Source organism: Carassius carassius, chromosome 30 (genome assembly GCF_963082965.1).
Source record: "Carassius carassius chromosome 30, fCarCar2.1, whole genome shotgun sequence".
In the NCBI taxonomy this organism is placed as follows: Eukaryota; Metazoa; Chordata; class Actinopteri; order Cypriniformes; family Cyprinidae; genus Carassius; species Carassius carassius.
The window spans coordinates 25,773,121-25,789,852 of NC_081784.1; the positions used below are offsets into that span (position 1 = coordinate 25,773,121).

The following is a 16,732-nucleotide window of genomic DNA, read 5'->3' on the forward strand; positions in this document are numbered from 1 at the left end:
AACTTGAACAGAAAAGATTACATAATAGCTCATTACTGTAAATGCTAGAGATACTGTCATACAACATTTCTATGTGGTTAGTCACTCCTCAACAATGTTTGTCTGTTTGTCACTTCAGTAGAGACCAGGGGGTTCAGAAACTGATGTTCCTGTCTAAATGCTCTTGTTCTGTTGTTTACAGGTCTCCACTTGAGAAAACAACTCACCATAGTGGAGTTTGACAATGAAGGGATGATTCACTTCTGCAAGAATGTCTCGCTCCATTTTCGATCTCACTCTGTCCCGCACTTAAAATACGTAGAGACAAAATAAAGAGACTCATTATTTATGATTATATATAAAATTATGATTAACTAATAAATAATAGCACATTCACTGTCATTCATTTCACTGACAAAAGCACACTAGTCTCTACAATGAATTGCAAATTGCAGATCATGAGACTTGCATCCATCTATAGTGATTTATGTTAATATTTTCATACAGTTTTAAAGAGCCTAAAAATCTATTTAAATGTGTTCCCTTGATATAAATCTATACAAGGGTAAATTCATATTTCAACAATGTGTATCTTTTGCATACAGATGACAACATTGTCAAAATGATCAAACAGATCCACGAAAAAAAAAAAAATTAAATATGTAATATGCATGCGCATGACATTGCATCACAATTTTGCGTTTCTGTAGTTTAATGGGACTAACAATATAATTTTCAAAAACATTTTCAGGCCACCAAAACATTTTGTTGTGTAAATTAATTAATACAAGCATATATATATATATATTACTATATAAAAATGAAACAGAGCGATAGCACACTATCTAACAACTTCGAAAACAAACACAGAACTAAGGAAATAGAGGACTTAAATACACAAGGTTGATCATCAACAGAACAGGAAACAGGTGCAAAACTAATTAGAAACCATACAACACAGACAAAGGCTGTGACAAAGACACATGACTAGAGACAAAACAGAAAAAGACAAGACTTTATGACTGAGACACTTATATTGATTTCTATCAAGCGATGAAAATTGGGTTAACAGGTTTATAAGGCTATAAATAACCAGAATATCATCAAATTCTGATATTAACCTGCATGTCAAAGTGGTCACCACTTTAAATGTTTGTAAAAAAAAAACATAGTAATTTTCCTCCCTGCAAGTTGTGTACTTTACACATTTCATAGCTGCCTGCCATCGTGTAGCTCCCAATTACATAGTTTGGATATGCAGACGTCTAAATGAGTGTTACATTACAGTGATGACATGAAAACATAACTTCTCATTAAGAAAAGATCAGATATGGATATTAAGACACAAGTACAGTAATTAGATATGCACCAGGTATCAGATCTAATTTTATTTTTATTTTTTGCTGTTTACATGATTGCAAGATGATCTGTGCCTGATTTAATTTATGTTATTAGTTAAAAAATTCAGTGTTTAGATTCTCTTAGATTCTGTACATTTTACCATCAACAAATCTACAGACTTCACCTTTAAGCATGCAGGATTACAGATCTTGGACCAGTCTGACATCAAAAGCAGCATCTGATATGCTTCATTCACACGAGTGCTTTGCACTGAATGGTCTGTCTTATGTAACAGCTGCAGCATTGCTGTGGTCCGACAGTGAGGTGCAACAGTCACCAACACTGTTATTTTCATTCACACGTACATGAAGAACTTGCACAACATCATCCGCCGAGAGCAAAGGCTTTGGGTTGTAACCATGGTTACATCGAGTGAATAAGTTATGTGGGTTGTGAAATAAACTACCACTCCAGCTTGAGCATTATGAATCATTGTCATAACTGCTGTTTTGTTTAAATTTGTGTAAAAACAAATGCTTAAGACTTCAGATTGTTCTGCTTTGTTTGTTTATTAGATGAATTCCTATCTTTGTTCCAGGGAGGCTGCTGTGGATCTGAAGTGTGCAATAATGAAACACTGTCACTCAGGAAAAATACCCGTGTGTCTGAGTGGGAACATTTCCCCCCCCATGTTAAAAAAAGTTGATGATTCAGATACTCCTTAGAAATCGGTTAGTGAGCACTCCTAGCAGCTCAGTTATGACTCACAGGTTAGACGTCATGTTGTGGTGAAATACTAACTGCAGGTTTTACATCAGTGCATACTAGGGAAAGATTGACAAATGCAAAGCACGCAAATTTGTAGAGATGAATCATAATTCAGATCACATAATTTAAGGGCTTAAGGGTCAGTTTTACCTTTTAGTGTTGCTTTTTTCAAGACTTTCATGGCATAGAGTTGTCCTGTATCTGAACCTCTGATTTTTCTCACCAAGAACACCTGTAAAATGAAAGGTAAGGTCAAAACCCCATAATATTCACACTTCTTAGGGCACGTGTCGAACTCTGGTCTTGTAGGGCCACTGTCCTGCAGAGTGTAGCTCCAAACACCTGCTAGGAAGTTTCTAGTAATCCTTTAGTAATCTAGTAGACCCAAATTAGCTGGATTAGGTGTGTTTAATTAGGTTTAATTAGACAGTTGTCCTCCAAGAGCTGAATTTGACACCCCTGTATTAGGGCCTGTTTACACCTGGTCACTTCATGTATTTTTTTTTCATGGAAACATTGGGTATAAATGCTCTCAAAAATGCTTTCAAGATGGATTTAAATACAATCACTAAAACCACTTGAGGAGCTGATCTGAGATGCATTCCAGATGAAACTGGACAAGTTTAAATGCATACGCTTGTTGAAACCAAATATCAACATTTTTGCTCCTCTCAAAATGTAAACAAATAAAAATAAATGTGTGATTGTGTGCTATAGGCTATATAACGTTATACCCATACATGACATTGCTAATGCAAAATAGCTGAGTATCTCTTCAGCGAACCGATGCACAAACTGCCGCAAATGAAAATTAAAGTAAGTTGCAGATGCTAAACACTCTCATCTTTGTTGAAAGCAGTCAGACTAAATTATTTTACCAGTGCTGATGTCACTCTCTCCCTGTTGCGATCTTTGATCATATTGCGCAGGAATTGATTCATTTTACAAAACACATTTGTGTAAATAGAACCATTTTAACAAATAAAAGAGCCAGTTTATATCATGTTTTTTTTACTGATTGAATAGTTATTGGATGGTTGTCTGATTTATTGGTTCTATTTACACTTGACCACATAAATGTGTCTCCACAAAACCGATATAAATATGATTTTCAATCCCTCATTATATGGAAATTGAATGGGGTTCACGTTAGCAAAAGCAACAGAAATGCGCTGTATTTTATTCATCTTCAGCTAATTTCAAGATCAGTGACTGCAACAGCCCTTATAGAAATGAACCATGGTTAATTTTCATAAGGGAGGAGAGAGAGTGGCATCAGCACTGGTAAGATAACTTAGTTTCATCAGTTTGCTGAAGAGATACTCCGCTGCTCATCTGCAGCAAAGCCATCTGGCTATAACATGTCATATAGCCTATAACACGCTCTCACAACATCTTTTTTTTTTTACATTTTGGGAGGAGAACAATTTAAATATGTGGATTAAGCAACTGAATTAATTTACATTTGTCCAGTTTTGTCTGGAATGCGTCTGGAATTTCTCAAGTTCAACTGAAGGGTTTATAAGGACACCAAAAATGGTTATACATCGATTAACTCCACATCCATTAACAAAATTAAATCCAAACAAATGTCAAATCTAATTTTAGCTATCGATGACTCTGCTTTACAGTAGCATACAGAGAATAAGTCAAATGCAGCATTTTCAAAGCTCACCTTTCCGTAGGAGCCCTGACCCAACACCTTGAGCAGCTCGAACTGAGACGGGTCTGCTTTCTCAAAGCCCTCTTTCACATGATGGCTGATATCAAACTCCTTTAAGATGCTGTCATCCTGCAAAGGCAACAGATGGCACGGCTCAGAGGGAAATAAACAAAAGCTTCTGCCATAAAGCAGTGTGTTTAAACATATTTGGCGATTCGATGCCAGCTGGCATTATGGATAACAGTGGTAAACAGGTCAAGGAAAAGGCTTCAGATGGTGTGATCATGAGTGTATGTATTCCAATGCCATTTCCATAGGTGCTTTTTCACAAAGCAAAGGACAAACACACAACTTGCAATATACAAATAACAATAAGAATCACAGGTACTTTGAAATTACTTAAAGCAAAAAGCAGGTCCATATGGAACAGAAAGCTCCACATGTTTCAGCAGAATTAGAAAACCTGTCATTTACAAAGATCTACACGCCCCTTGGTACCTGACTCTTTGTTTGTAAATATTTTGGCTAATTTGATAAAGCTTTAAACTACATACAAATGTAGAGCACGCTGACATACACTGTTAAAGATGCAGACTTTAAGTACACAGACTGCAGTTGCATAGAATAGAAGTTATTCTTCACTCTGATAGTCTTAGATTTGATGACATGATATCGGTAGATTACCACTTTTACAGTGTACAAGCAGTGTTAAATATCATGCTTAAGTTCAGGTTTATTTTTAGTATAAGAGTAATTAGCAGGTTGTGATTTATCCAGTGTGTTGTACAGTATAATTATAGTGACAGGCTACCTGGCACAATCTGAGGTCAGGCACACACACACACACACACACACACACACACACACACACACACACACACACACACACACACACACACACACACACACACACATGTACTGTACACAGTCTAAATGATCATTAAAATGTATTTTGTTTGAATAAATGTTGAGGAGCTCATGCTGTAGATTAAACTATGTCCCAGTCCTCCTTGGCAAAAATGAACATGTATTACATCAGCAGGAACACGTACAGTATATTTGCTCCAAGTTAAATTAATAAAGATGATTGTAATTTTAACAGTAAAAACTGTAAAAATGCCATGGGGAAATTCCCTTACTCTGTACGGTGAAAAGCTGTAATATATCTATAGGACCATTTAATGTCATTTTACATTAAAACACCGTTAATCTAGTTTTTAAAAAGTGAAAAATAAAAGAACAAGTCACAATTGATGTTTCTTTATACTGAAATTACAATGTGTCTTCTAGGTTTTTTTCCCCAGATTTATATACATTAGGGTTTTGTCATATTTTGTTAAATGAATGTTTATTGCAATCATGCAATGTTTATTGCATGATTTTTATGAAATATATGTTTTAGTGCAAATTTAAGTTCAATCTGTAAAATTTTTAAATGTTGCTGCTATTTTTTTTATGGTAAAGTTCTGGCAACCACAGTTGTTGTTTTCACATAAATTAACCTAAGTATCTGTTAAATTTGACTACTTTACGGGCACATTTTATTGAAAATCACAGAAATCTCCAAATAATTTCTATGTTCTGTAGTGCTTGTCTGAGCAAGTAACAGTAACCAAGGAGTTTAGTGAAGGGTCAGTTGTGTTCCTAATGCAGTCATCTCTCTCGGGCTCTGCCAGGTGAGGGTGGGCGCCTGCAGAGGGGACAGTTTGGAATGCCACACTGAAGAAATGTGTCTGTGAACTCAAACGATGAGCACAGCTGAATGATGCACCGTGCTGGGACTGACACACTTAAAGACACAGCTTAAACCGGCTTATGGCACGGCATGCAAACAAATAAATAAATGTGCAGCTGCATTGCATAACCAAAGTCCAGCCCGGGCCTCTCCTGTGACGTGATGATGAGTAACCCGAGGATATACAAGCTTCAGTCTCAGCACTGGGCCCTGATTAACAATTCTGACAGCTCCTGTAGAGCTACACACATAAAAGCCAAGCCAAGCAAAAGTGACCATCAGCAGAATATTATGATTTCGATTGTAAACTTTTGTTTGGTGATAATCAGTGTTAGATAGTCAAAAAGTAATTAATTACTATTACTAATTACATCATCAATATTGTATTTCAAATTACTTTACTAATTACACTGTCTGAAAAATAACTTGGTTAATAAGTAACTTAATTATTCAAATTGCTAATTAGGCTACATCTTAAAATCCCCATAAACCTTAATGGAAATTAAACTTTTTATTCTTTCAATTTGAGTCAGGCACAGAATAGTTTACCTTTATATATATATAAATATAATGTAACCTTCTTTTGTTAACAAATAGAATGAATAACAAAACGGCTTAAGAAAAGTTAAACAATACATTTCAGTTTGGCAGGATGTTCCGGAAAAGCCCAACTAGTATAATCCGTACAGGTTTATGTAAAAAAAAATAACCCGTTAACTGTTAATGTATGTAAGAATGAATTAAATTATCTTCTCTGCTGAATAAAGCCATGTCAGATCGTGCTGTTCTTCTGAAGTAAATTCCTCATAGCAAAACGATGAAAATTAGACAAATCTTGTTTTTTGTTTGTTTTTTTTTGCATGCAAGTGACTGCATATAACGAGAAAGACTACACCTCACTTTAGTTTCATATGGGTATGTCTCTGTGTCAAATATTCGCTGAGCTTGTGATGTGTAGAAAGTTGCTCACGGAGACCGAGATGACAGAAAGTGCATACGGTTTGTTTTGCAAAAGCACAATGTTTTGTTATTATTGTCAGTGTACACAAATACAAATAGTACCTTTTAGATTCAATTGATTTTAGTCATTCAGTCTGTATCTGAGTATTCAAGGTTTCTCTGTGAATCAGGAAAAACTGAAAGTGAACGCGCTGGCGTGCAAAGGGTTAAAGACACTGCGTTCAATTTGATCTTTAGACAGTAAATTTAGATTTCAAGTTCAATTTGATTTTAAAACTGTTGGAATGATTTACTGTATGTGACGCATGTACAGGTGTTGGTCATATCATTACAATAGCATCAAAAAGTTGATTTATTAAAAAGTGAAACTTGTATATTATATTTATTCATTACACACAGACTGATATTATTTAAAATATTTATTTTAATTTTGATGATTATAACTGACAAATAAGGAAAATCCCAAATGTAGTATCTCAGAAAATGAGTATATTACTTAAGACCAATACAAAGAAAGGATTTTTAGAAATCTTGGCCAACTGAGAAGTATGAACATGAAAAGTATGAGCATGTACAGCACTCAATACTTAGTTGAGGCTCCTTTTGCCTGAATTACTGCATCAATGCGGCGTGACATGGAGTCGATCAGTCTGTGGCACTGCTCAGGTGTTATGAGAGCCCAGGTTGCTCTGATAGTGGCCTTCAGCTCTTCTGAATTCTTGGGTCTGGCATATTGCATCTTCCTCTTCACAATACCCCATAGATTTTCTATGGGGTTAAGGTCAGACGAGTTTGCTGGCCAATTAAGAACAGGGATACCATGGTCCTTAAACCAGGTACTGGTGGCTTTCCTGCTGGGAAAGTCCTGTTGGAAAATTAAATCTGCATCTCCATAAAGTTGGTCATCAGCAGGAAGCATGAAGTGCTCTAAAACTTCCTGGTATACGGCTGTGTTGACCTTGAACCTCAGAAAACACAGTGGACCAACACCAGCAGATGACATGGCACCCCAAACCGTCGCTGACTGTGGAAACTTTACACTGGACCTCAAGCAACATGGATTGTGTTCCTCTCCTCTCTTCCTCCAGACTCTGGGACCCTGCTATCTAAAGGAAATGCAAAATTTACTTTTATCAGAGAACATAACTATGGACCACTCAGCAGCAGTCCAGTCCTTTTTGAAGCAAGACGCTTCTGACGTTGTCTGTTGTTCAAGAGTGGCTTGACACAAGGAATGCGACAGCTGAAACCCATGTCTTGCATACGTCTGTGTGTAGTGGTTCTTGAAGCACTGACTCCAGCTGCAGTCCACTCTTTGTGAAACTCCCCCACATTTTTGAATGGGTTTTGTTTCACAATCCTCTCCAGGGTGCTTTTATCCCTATTGCTTGTACACTTTTTTCTACCACATCTTTTCCTTACCTTCATCTCTCTTTTAATGTGCTTGGACAAAGAGGTCTGTGAACAGTGTTTTGAGTTAATTAGCTGATTAGAGTGTGGCACCAGGTGTCTTCATTATTGAACCTTTGCACAATATTCTAATTTTCTGAGACACTGAATTTGGGATTTTCCTTAGTTGTCAGTTATAATCATCAAAATTAAAAGAAATAAACATTTGAAATATATCAGTCTGTGTGTAATGAATTAATATAATATACACGTTTCACTTTTAGAATGGAATTAGTGAAATAAATCAACTTTTTGATGATATTCTAATTATATGACCAGCACCTGTACTTTATAAGTAACTGTAATTAAATTTCCTAAAAATTAGCAGTAATCCCTTACTTTACTTTATCAGTGGATAAGTAATTTATTTACAGTTACAACCCGAATTCCGGAAAAGTTGGGACGTTTTTTAAATTTTAATAAAATGAGAACTAAAGGAATTTCAAATCACATGAGCCAATATTTTATTCACAATAGAACATAGATAACATAGCAAATGTTGAAACTGAGAAATTTTACACTTTTATCCACTTAATTAGCTCATTTAAAATTTAATGCCTGCTACAGGTCTCAAAAAAGTTGGCACGGGGGCAACAAATGGCTAAAAAAGCAAGCAGTTTTGAAAAGATTCAGCTGGGAGAACATCTAGTGATTAATTAAGTTAATTGATATCAGGTCTGTAACATGATTAGCTATAAAAGCTTTGTCTTAGAGAAGCAGAGTCTCTCAGAAGTAAAGATGGGCAGAGGCTCTCCAATCTGTGAAAGACTGCGTAAAAAAAATTGTGGAAAACTTTAAAAACAATGTTCCTCAACGTCAAATTGCAAAGGCTTTGCAAATCTCATCATCTACAGTGCATAACATCATCAAAAGATTCAGAGAAACTGGAGAAATCTCTGTGCGTAAGGGACAAGGCCGGAGACCTTTATTGGATGCCCGTGGTCTTCGGGCTCTCAGACGACACTGCATCACTCATCGGCATGATTGTGTCAATGACATCACTAAATGGGCCCAGGAATACTTTCAGAAACCACTGTCGGTAAACACAATCCGCCGTGCCATCAGCAGATGCCAACTAAAGCTCTATCATGCAAAAAAGAAGCCATATGTGAACATGGTCCAGAAGCGCCGTCGTGTCCTGTGGGCCAAGGCTCATTTAAAATGGACTATTTCAAAGTGGAATAGTGTTTTATGGTCAGACGAGTCCAAATTTGACATTCTTGTTGGAAATCACGGACGCCGTGTCCTCCGGGCTAAAGAGGAGCGAGACCTTCCATCATGTTATCAGCATTCAGTTCAAAAGCCAGCATCTCTGATGGTATGGGGGTGCATAAGTGCATACGGTATGGGCAGCTTGCATGTTTTGGAAGGCTCTGTGAATGCTGAAAGGTATATAAAGGTTTTAGAGCAACATATGCTTCCCTCCAAACAACGTCTATTTCAGGGAAGGCCTTGTTTATTTCAGCAGGACAATGCAAAACCACATACTGCAGCTATAACAACAGCATGGCTTCGTCGTAGAAGAGTCCGGGTGCTAACCTGGTCTGCCTGCAGTCCAGATCTTTCACCTATAGAGAACATTTGGCGCATCATTAAACGAAAAATACGTCAAAGACGACCACGAACTCTTCAGCAGCTGGAAATCTATATGAGGCAAGAATGGGACCAAATTCCAACAGCAAAACTCCAGCAACTCATAGCCTCAATGCCCAGACGTCTTCAAACTGTTTTGAAAAGAAAAGGAGATGCTACACCATGGTAAACATGCCCCGTCCCAACTATTTTGAGACCTGTAGCAGAAATCAAAATTGAAATGAGCTCATTTTGTGCATAAAATTGTAAACTTTCTCAGTTTAAACATTTGCTATGTTATCTATGTTCTATTGTGAATAAAATATTGGCTCATGTGATTTGAAAGTCTTTTAGTTTTCATTTTATTAAAATTTAAAAAACGTCCCAACTTTTCCGGAATTCGGGTTGTACTTAGTAATGCGTTACAACCAACAATGGTGATAATTTACCTTCAAATCATGGGAATGGTAATGATAGAGGAAAGAATGGGGATAGTTGTCATATGGGGATGTTTACATTCAAGATTTTAGAGCTGTGAAATTAAAATTCTGTTCTACAAACTAAAACTCCAAAATCATATCTTTAATAGCTCTCATATATAATCATATATAAGTATCTCAATATCAACAGCTCTTACACAATATCACACAATAAAACCACACTGACCAACATTCAGATAAGACTCAAGAGTAATTTGTATATGAACGTGTCATATATATATACTGTACAGTATGTATATATATATATATATATAAGAGAAATAAACTCATCTTGAGAAATATTTATATGACAGCAAGCCCTAGCCTCGCCTTTATATATTTAAATAACTCATATATGCTGAATTTAGTTTAAGTGAAAGGAAATGATCAAAGATTGATTTAGAATTTGTCACTTCTAAAGAAAAATAAATAAATCTTCCACTTGTCAACAGACCAACCAGGCTTTTCAATTTAGTTTTCAATTTAGGATTCGGCCTGAGTGGTTCCATTTTCAGACTCATCTCACAAAATAATCTCCTTTTGATTGCCTGAAAGCTGTACTACTGCAATAATAAGCAAACAGATACTAGATTTATTTTATTTTGCTCACCTAACTGAGGTTTAATACAAGCCCATTGTGAACTGTGTGACATTATATGCACACTCCTCACATGAAATCTGTTACGAATGAAAGACAGCATAATTATGCCGCCTTCTAAAATAACTGCTTTTGGCCAAATTCGAAAATAAACGTTTTTTTTTTTTTTTTTTTTTTAAAGTTACATGAAACCGGATGTAAATCCAGTTAGCTTAATATCTAATTTTTATATTATACTTATTTTTTCAATCAAAAAATCTAATGTTTAAGATCACTCAAGAAGCCATTGGCCATAATACGAAACAAAAATAGGTGCCAAATTAAAAGTGCCATTTTTTTTATTTTTCAAATACTTTAACATTTCAGTCATAGTGGCATGTGTTTATGTCTCCCCTCCTTTTGCAGCATCAGCATTTTAATCGATCATGTAGATGTCCTGGGAACAGAAGGTTCACTTAAAGTGGAAAATTAATTACTTTTTCAACATGAGAACTATAGTCATAAAGAATTGTTTAATACACAGAATCTGTGCCAATATCCTGAATCATAATCATAGCATCTCTTGGCCACTGAGTTTGGGCTCCTCCTGAGTGCATCCTAAAAATGTCATATTGTCTTGCACACATCCAGTCTGTTTGTCTTCATTAATAACATGCAGTTATATAGGTGTTGAATTTTACCTTTAGCTCCATGCATTTTTTCTTATCATGTAGACAACAGGTTTAAGTAAACCTATGATTATGCAATATAGTGCATATGTTTAGCAAAATTGTCTTCTTTATAGTTATTTCTTCAAGCTGACTGGTAAGTTTATGGATGTTGAATGATCCCACAGTTTGAAAGACCAACTAAGCGATTACATGAGACATTTCAGTAGGTTGTACTGTATCTTATAATATACCTATTGATGTCCATTTACGTTTATTTCGTACTATAGTAGTAAAAAGAAAGATATGATGGGTTCATGTGCCGCTTGAACTGAGGTGCTAAAGCAAATGCTCATGCCGCATTAAAAAGTGCCAAAATGGAATTTATTGTATTGTAGCTTTAATTTTAAATCTGATACTTTGTTTATTAAAATGTAACAGAGCACAAAGCTTATTGAAATTATTAGTTTGTTTGCTACAAATTATATGGTTCACACATTAACAGAACACAGCATTTCAGTGTGATTATTGATTTATGTTCACAATAATTCAAATTTGATCAATTTAAGTCAAAATTCCAGTCCTTTGTGTCAAAATAAAAACTGTGGACTGCAGTCATTTTTTCTTTGGCACAGCACAAATTGAAGGGCCTAAAACTCCCTTTACTGTTATCAAATTTCTGTAACGCATGGCCTATTGGCTTATTGCAACAAATACATTTTCACATAATCTTGGATATATTTTACACACTTCTACAAAATAAGGTCAAATGCTTTTGGAACAATTAGCACAGCCATCCTAGAACTCCTATTTTAGTTCAGTTTCACTTCAAAATTAAGTGGTCAGGGCATTGTTTTCAGTCAACACATTGCTGTAAAATCTTTGCATTCAAACAGATTAGAGATTTTACTGTTGAAAAAGTATTCTATTATTTCACATTATATATATATATATATATATATATATATATATATATATATATATAATATAATTCCCAGCAGTTCTTGGAATGTACAGATTTTTCAGAAGGTAAATTTTGGTGTGCTGAAGTAACTACTGAAGACAAGTGCATGTGTCATAATAAAATCTATAATATCTTTGCAAATCTGACACGTGACAACTTGGACAGCATTACATAACCTGATATGGATAGAAATTAATGCCTAGACTTAGATTAGCTTGGATTTTACTTCAACTCTTGCATAAGTAGATTAGCCAATGAATTGTTAATAAACTTAACATGCATCAAATTATAGATAAAGCTACATGTAACCCTGAATACAGAACGATGAGAGCAAAATTACATGGCTTCCTTTACAAAAAAAGGATTAATAAAATCTTGCTTTTTTAAAAGGCATATATGGCAATAGCTACCTTGTATCAAGAACATAGCTAACTTCAAAGAAAGAAAAATGTACTGTATTTATTTTTATCAGGCCGATATACCTATGTATTACAACAACAAGGAAAGAAAAAACAAAACTGTCCTTTTTTATAAAAAGATGCATAATCACCTTTGACCTTTATATTTTCCATCTCATTTTTTGTTCATGTCTGTATTTCTTCAATTCTATAAACACAGATGTTATTATCATAACAGAACAACATTGTTTGTTTTATGCAAAAATATTGCTTTGTTTATGCTAGGGATGCACCGAATCCAGATTTTTTGGGTTCGGCCGAATACCGAATCCACTGTTTAAGATTCGGCCGAATCCTACTCGCATCCTCATTCCATTAACACAGTAAAACACATTAATGAAGTAAACAACGTCCACAGAAGTGTATTTTTCATTTTATTTTAACTGTAAAAAAAAAAAAAAAGATTAGCCAACATTATGCCAGGATGACAAGTGGGAAAAACTATTTTGACAATTACCAAAAGCCTATGCTTACCCAAGTACAAACCAAAACCTTTCAATAAATGTGCAACAATGCAAAGAAAAGTGTTATTCTTTTCTTTTTTAAACCAGAATATGTTCGGTGACTTAACTGAAATTAATGTTATTGAACATTTACTCAATAAACATGGATAGTAGGCAGTTTTCTGTGCATATCTGTGCATAGAGAAAGCAATATTATGGATAGTGAACTCATATTTTAGCTATAAAAACGTCTAGATGGGTCTGTTTTTACAAACAAGCTTGCTAATTACAAAGCTTTTTTACTTCACAAGACGTTAACTGATGGACTGGAATCGCGTTGATCTATCGGTTAGCAAGTGATGTAATGCTAAATTTTTCCAAATCTGTTCCCATGAAGAAACACTACAACTTGGATGAGTACATTTTCAGCTAATTTTCATTTTGGGGTGAACTATTCCTTTAACATACTCATAAATTGAAAACAGCTACACTAAAAACGCATTGGAAATGTAATATATTGTATGTAAGCATCACATTGGCCAGTTGTTTGCTATTACATCACAGACTGACATCATGCACTGATCTTTTTCTCTTGCATTGTGCAATGTTGATTACTGAACTCACATTTAATTAAACCTGTCTTCTTATCACTGTTGATTGCTTTTGCCAAACCTGATGACTTCAAAGCTAAGCTTAGTGATGCTGGGCCTGTGTTTGCACTAACTAAATTACTCCAGCCATTTCATTTCACGGGCTGTGTTATATGCTGACTATAATTATCACTGGTGTTTAAATATGATCTCCTCTCTTCAGGGTTCTGTATTTATCTGCATTAAAGGTTACCAAGACCTTCTCAAAAGACTGAGAATGAGCATCTAAACTTATTATGCTCAGAATTACTGACATTTCAATCCTAGAGTTAATACATAAATTTAATAAGGTGGTAGAAAATACCTTTTGTACACAGTAGGACTTTATTATAGCCCAAATGATGAAATAAGGGCATTATTATTATGTACATTTATAACACTACTTTTTTTATTATATTACCTTCAAATTAGAATATACCTGCATCAAATTACAAACTAGTCGCTACAACTGCTGTGTTTCTAATACAGTGGCTGGAAGTGACAGTAAATTTGTTACTTTTGGACAGATTTTTGATTTTATGAACATTAAAAGAAATATTGAAATACAGTGCATACAGGTGAGAGTCCAATATCTTAAATATTCCAATTCAGTATGCCATTGGAAGACATTTGAGAAATAATGAGTTGCTTCAATTACTGTGTGGAATTAATTAAAATTAACTTACTACTGAAATAGTAAGAAAACATAATTGTGGGGAAGGGATGTGTGTGCAGTGCTTGATTTGGAATATGCAGATCTCCAAGCTTGAAGCACACATCTTTTCAGAATAAAAATAATCCAGAATATGGATCTTAATGACAATACAGAGTAAAGTGCATGCAGTGCTTTGCTAATCAAAAACTGAGCAGCATGTGGATTTCCAATATTTCAATCCTGTTTTGGCAATTGAACATCTGATGACTCATCATTTCATGTCAAGAGTTTTGTCAGGTTCAGTGATACATGGAGCTTTAACATTTAATCAGAAATGTCTGACAACAGTGGCGACATTTTTGTTTTTGTGAAAAGTGGTTTCATTCCATAGGCGTAATGGTTTTTATACTGTAGAAATTGTATATTCTATGGCCATTTACCAACCCTACACCTAACCCTAACCCTCACAGGAAACTTTCTGCATTTTTACTTTCTCAAAAAAAAAAAAAATCTCATTCTGTATGATTTATAAGCGTTTTGAAAAATGGCGACATGGATAATGTCCTCATAAGTCACCCTCTCCTTGTAATACCTGTGTCATACCCATGTCATTATACAGAGTTGTGTCCTGATATGTCACAAAAACAAGAGCACACACACACACACTCATCAGTTTAGTGTACAGGTATCAGAGACAACAGACATAAAAGTTGGGTCCATTTCATCATCCATTGGACATCAGGGCAAGGGCAAAGATGCTTCATAGAATGCAACTCTTCTGAGGCTTTAACTATTAATACTGAGAGACAGATATGTTAGATTTGATCATTGTTGCCATCAGACATTGGACTGTTCAGCAAAAACAACACAGGAAGAGTCCACAGCTGTTAGAAATCCAACCAGGACATGCTGTTATTTACTGCTTCTGATGAGAATCATATTGCAGTTGTTTTAAAATTGTATAATAATCAATAAAAAAATAAAAAATAAAATCTCGAGTCTAATTATACTTTAAAATAAATAAATAAATAAATAAATAAATAAATAAAATATACCAAGGGAAATGTTCCACACAATTCCACAGTAAATACTGGATGATGTGGCTGGCATAACTTTACCATACAAATTGATAAAAGCAAAATTGAAAATCATTTGATGAGTATATTTTAAAGATCATAACTGTAAAATAAGTTATATAGTGTCAGACCAACTTATTTTGGCTATTATAATTCTTTTTGTTGCTGTAAAATGTGCTGATAATAATAATAATAATAATAAGTTTTTACTTACAAAAATACAACATAAACAAATGTGATGGTTTATGTTCAGGGACATGCCACTTTATCGGTAAATGTAGGTGACAAATAGTATTTTACCTATAAATATTTTTTTACCAATATTTTACTTTCTACAATATTGTAAAATAAAATCACAGCTTGTTTTGGGGTAGGATTTTCACTGTTTATATTTTCGTTCTCTAGTGTCAGTGTCAAGTCCCAATCAAACTATCAGAGTCCCAAAAGCTGTAAAAACATTTTTTTTTTTTTTTTTTTTACAAATTAAAACACTTTCAGCTTTGCAAATGTTTCCTGCTGCAATTAACCCAATACTTTATATGCAGAGTGTAAAGGTACACAATATACAAAAAGCAAACAACATATAGTACAGCAGGAACTGCAATGGGATCTCGCTGTTTAAATTCTTAGCGGATCCTTCTGGATGTGTTCCAAATTATGAGGAATCCTGCACACATTCCTGTAGCCTATGCTTTTCTGACAAGTTCAGGCTATTTCAAATCAAAGCCTATGAGAAATCTAATTGAAAACACAATGCATGGTTGATGCAAATAATCAAATAAAAGCTTTTATATATATATAAATCTGAGCAACAACACTGAAATATTTACCGTCGCGTTTTCACAATTCGCGCTTCAACACAACTACACCGCAAATCAGATTTCGATATGGTTTACAGGCACTCCACACCTTTAATTCAAGAAATAAGACACACAGGTTGGCATGCAAAACAAATGAAGTGATACCCACCTCTAGTTTGCATAGACTCGAGCTTTTGGATCGCGACTTTCTCCGCAGGTACACGGAAAACCATCTTCTCACCGTAAATTTGCGCATGTTCGTATCCATTGTCACGGCTCGCCTGCTACTATCTTCAAATGACAAGGTATCTGTCCAGCGTTTAAATCCAGATCAGCACAACAGTGGGGATTTACAGTCACCTCCCCTCCACTAATCCATAATGCTCACTTATGAGGGGAGGAGGCCATGCCAGAGCCAAACCTATTCCGGACGCTGACCCGTCCCACTCGCGCGGGCTCGCTAGTTCGGTTGTGGCACGGCAGAGATGTCGGGAGCTGTCCTCCTCAGAACCACCT

The 16,732-nt window shown here is 35.1% G+C and overlaps 1 protein-coding gene across 1 annotated transcript in view; it reads right to left on the reverse strand.

The window, feature by feature from the left end:
• Positions 1-16,732, reverse strand: part of LOC132110969 (ribosomal protein S6 kinase alpha-2-like) — a 47,268-nt gene extending 30,536 nt beyond the window's left edge. The window contains exons 1-4 of the mRNA XM_059518120.1: positions 16,386-16,732; positions 3,764-3,880; positions 2,239-2,320; positions 207-287 (exon numbers count right to left, since the gene is read on the reverse strand). Coding sequence (XP_059374103.1) covers positions 207-287; positions 2,239-2,320; positions 3,764-3,880; positions 16,386-16,484 — 379 coding nt within the window. The 5' untranslated portion in view covers positions 16,485-16,732. The remainder of the gene's footprint in view (positions 1-206; positions 288-2,238; positions 2,321-3,763; positions 3,881-16,385) is intronic.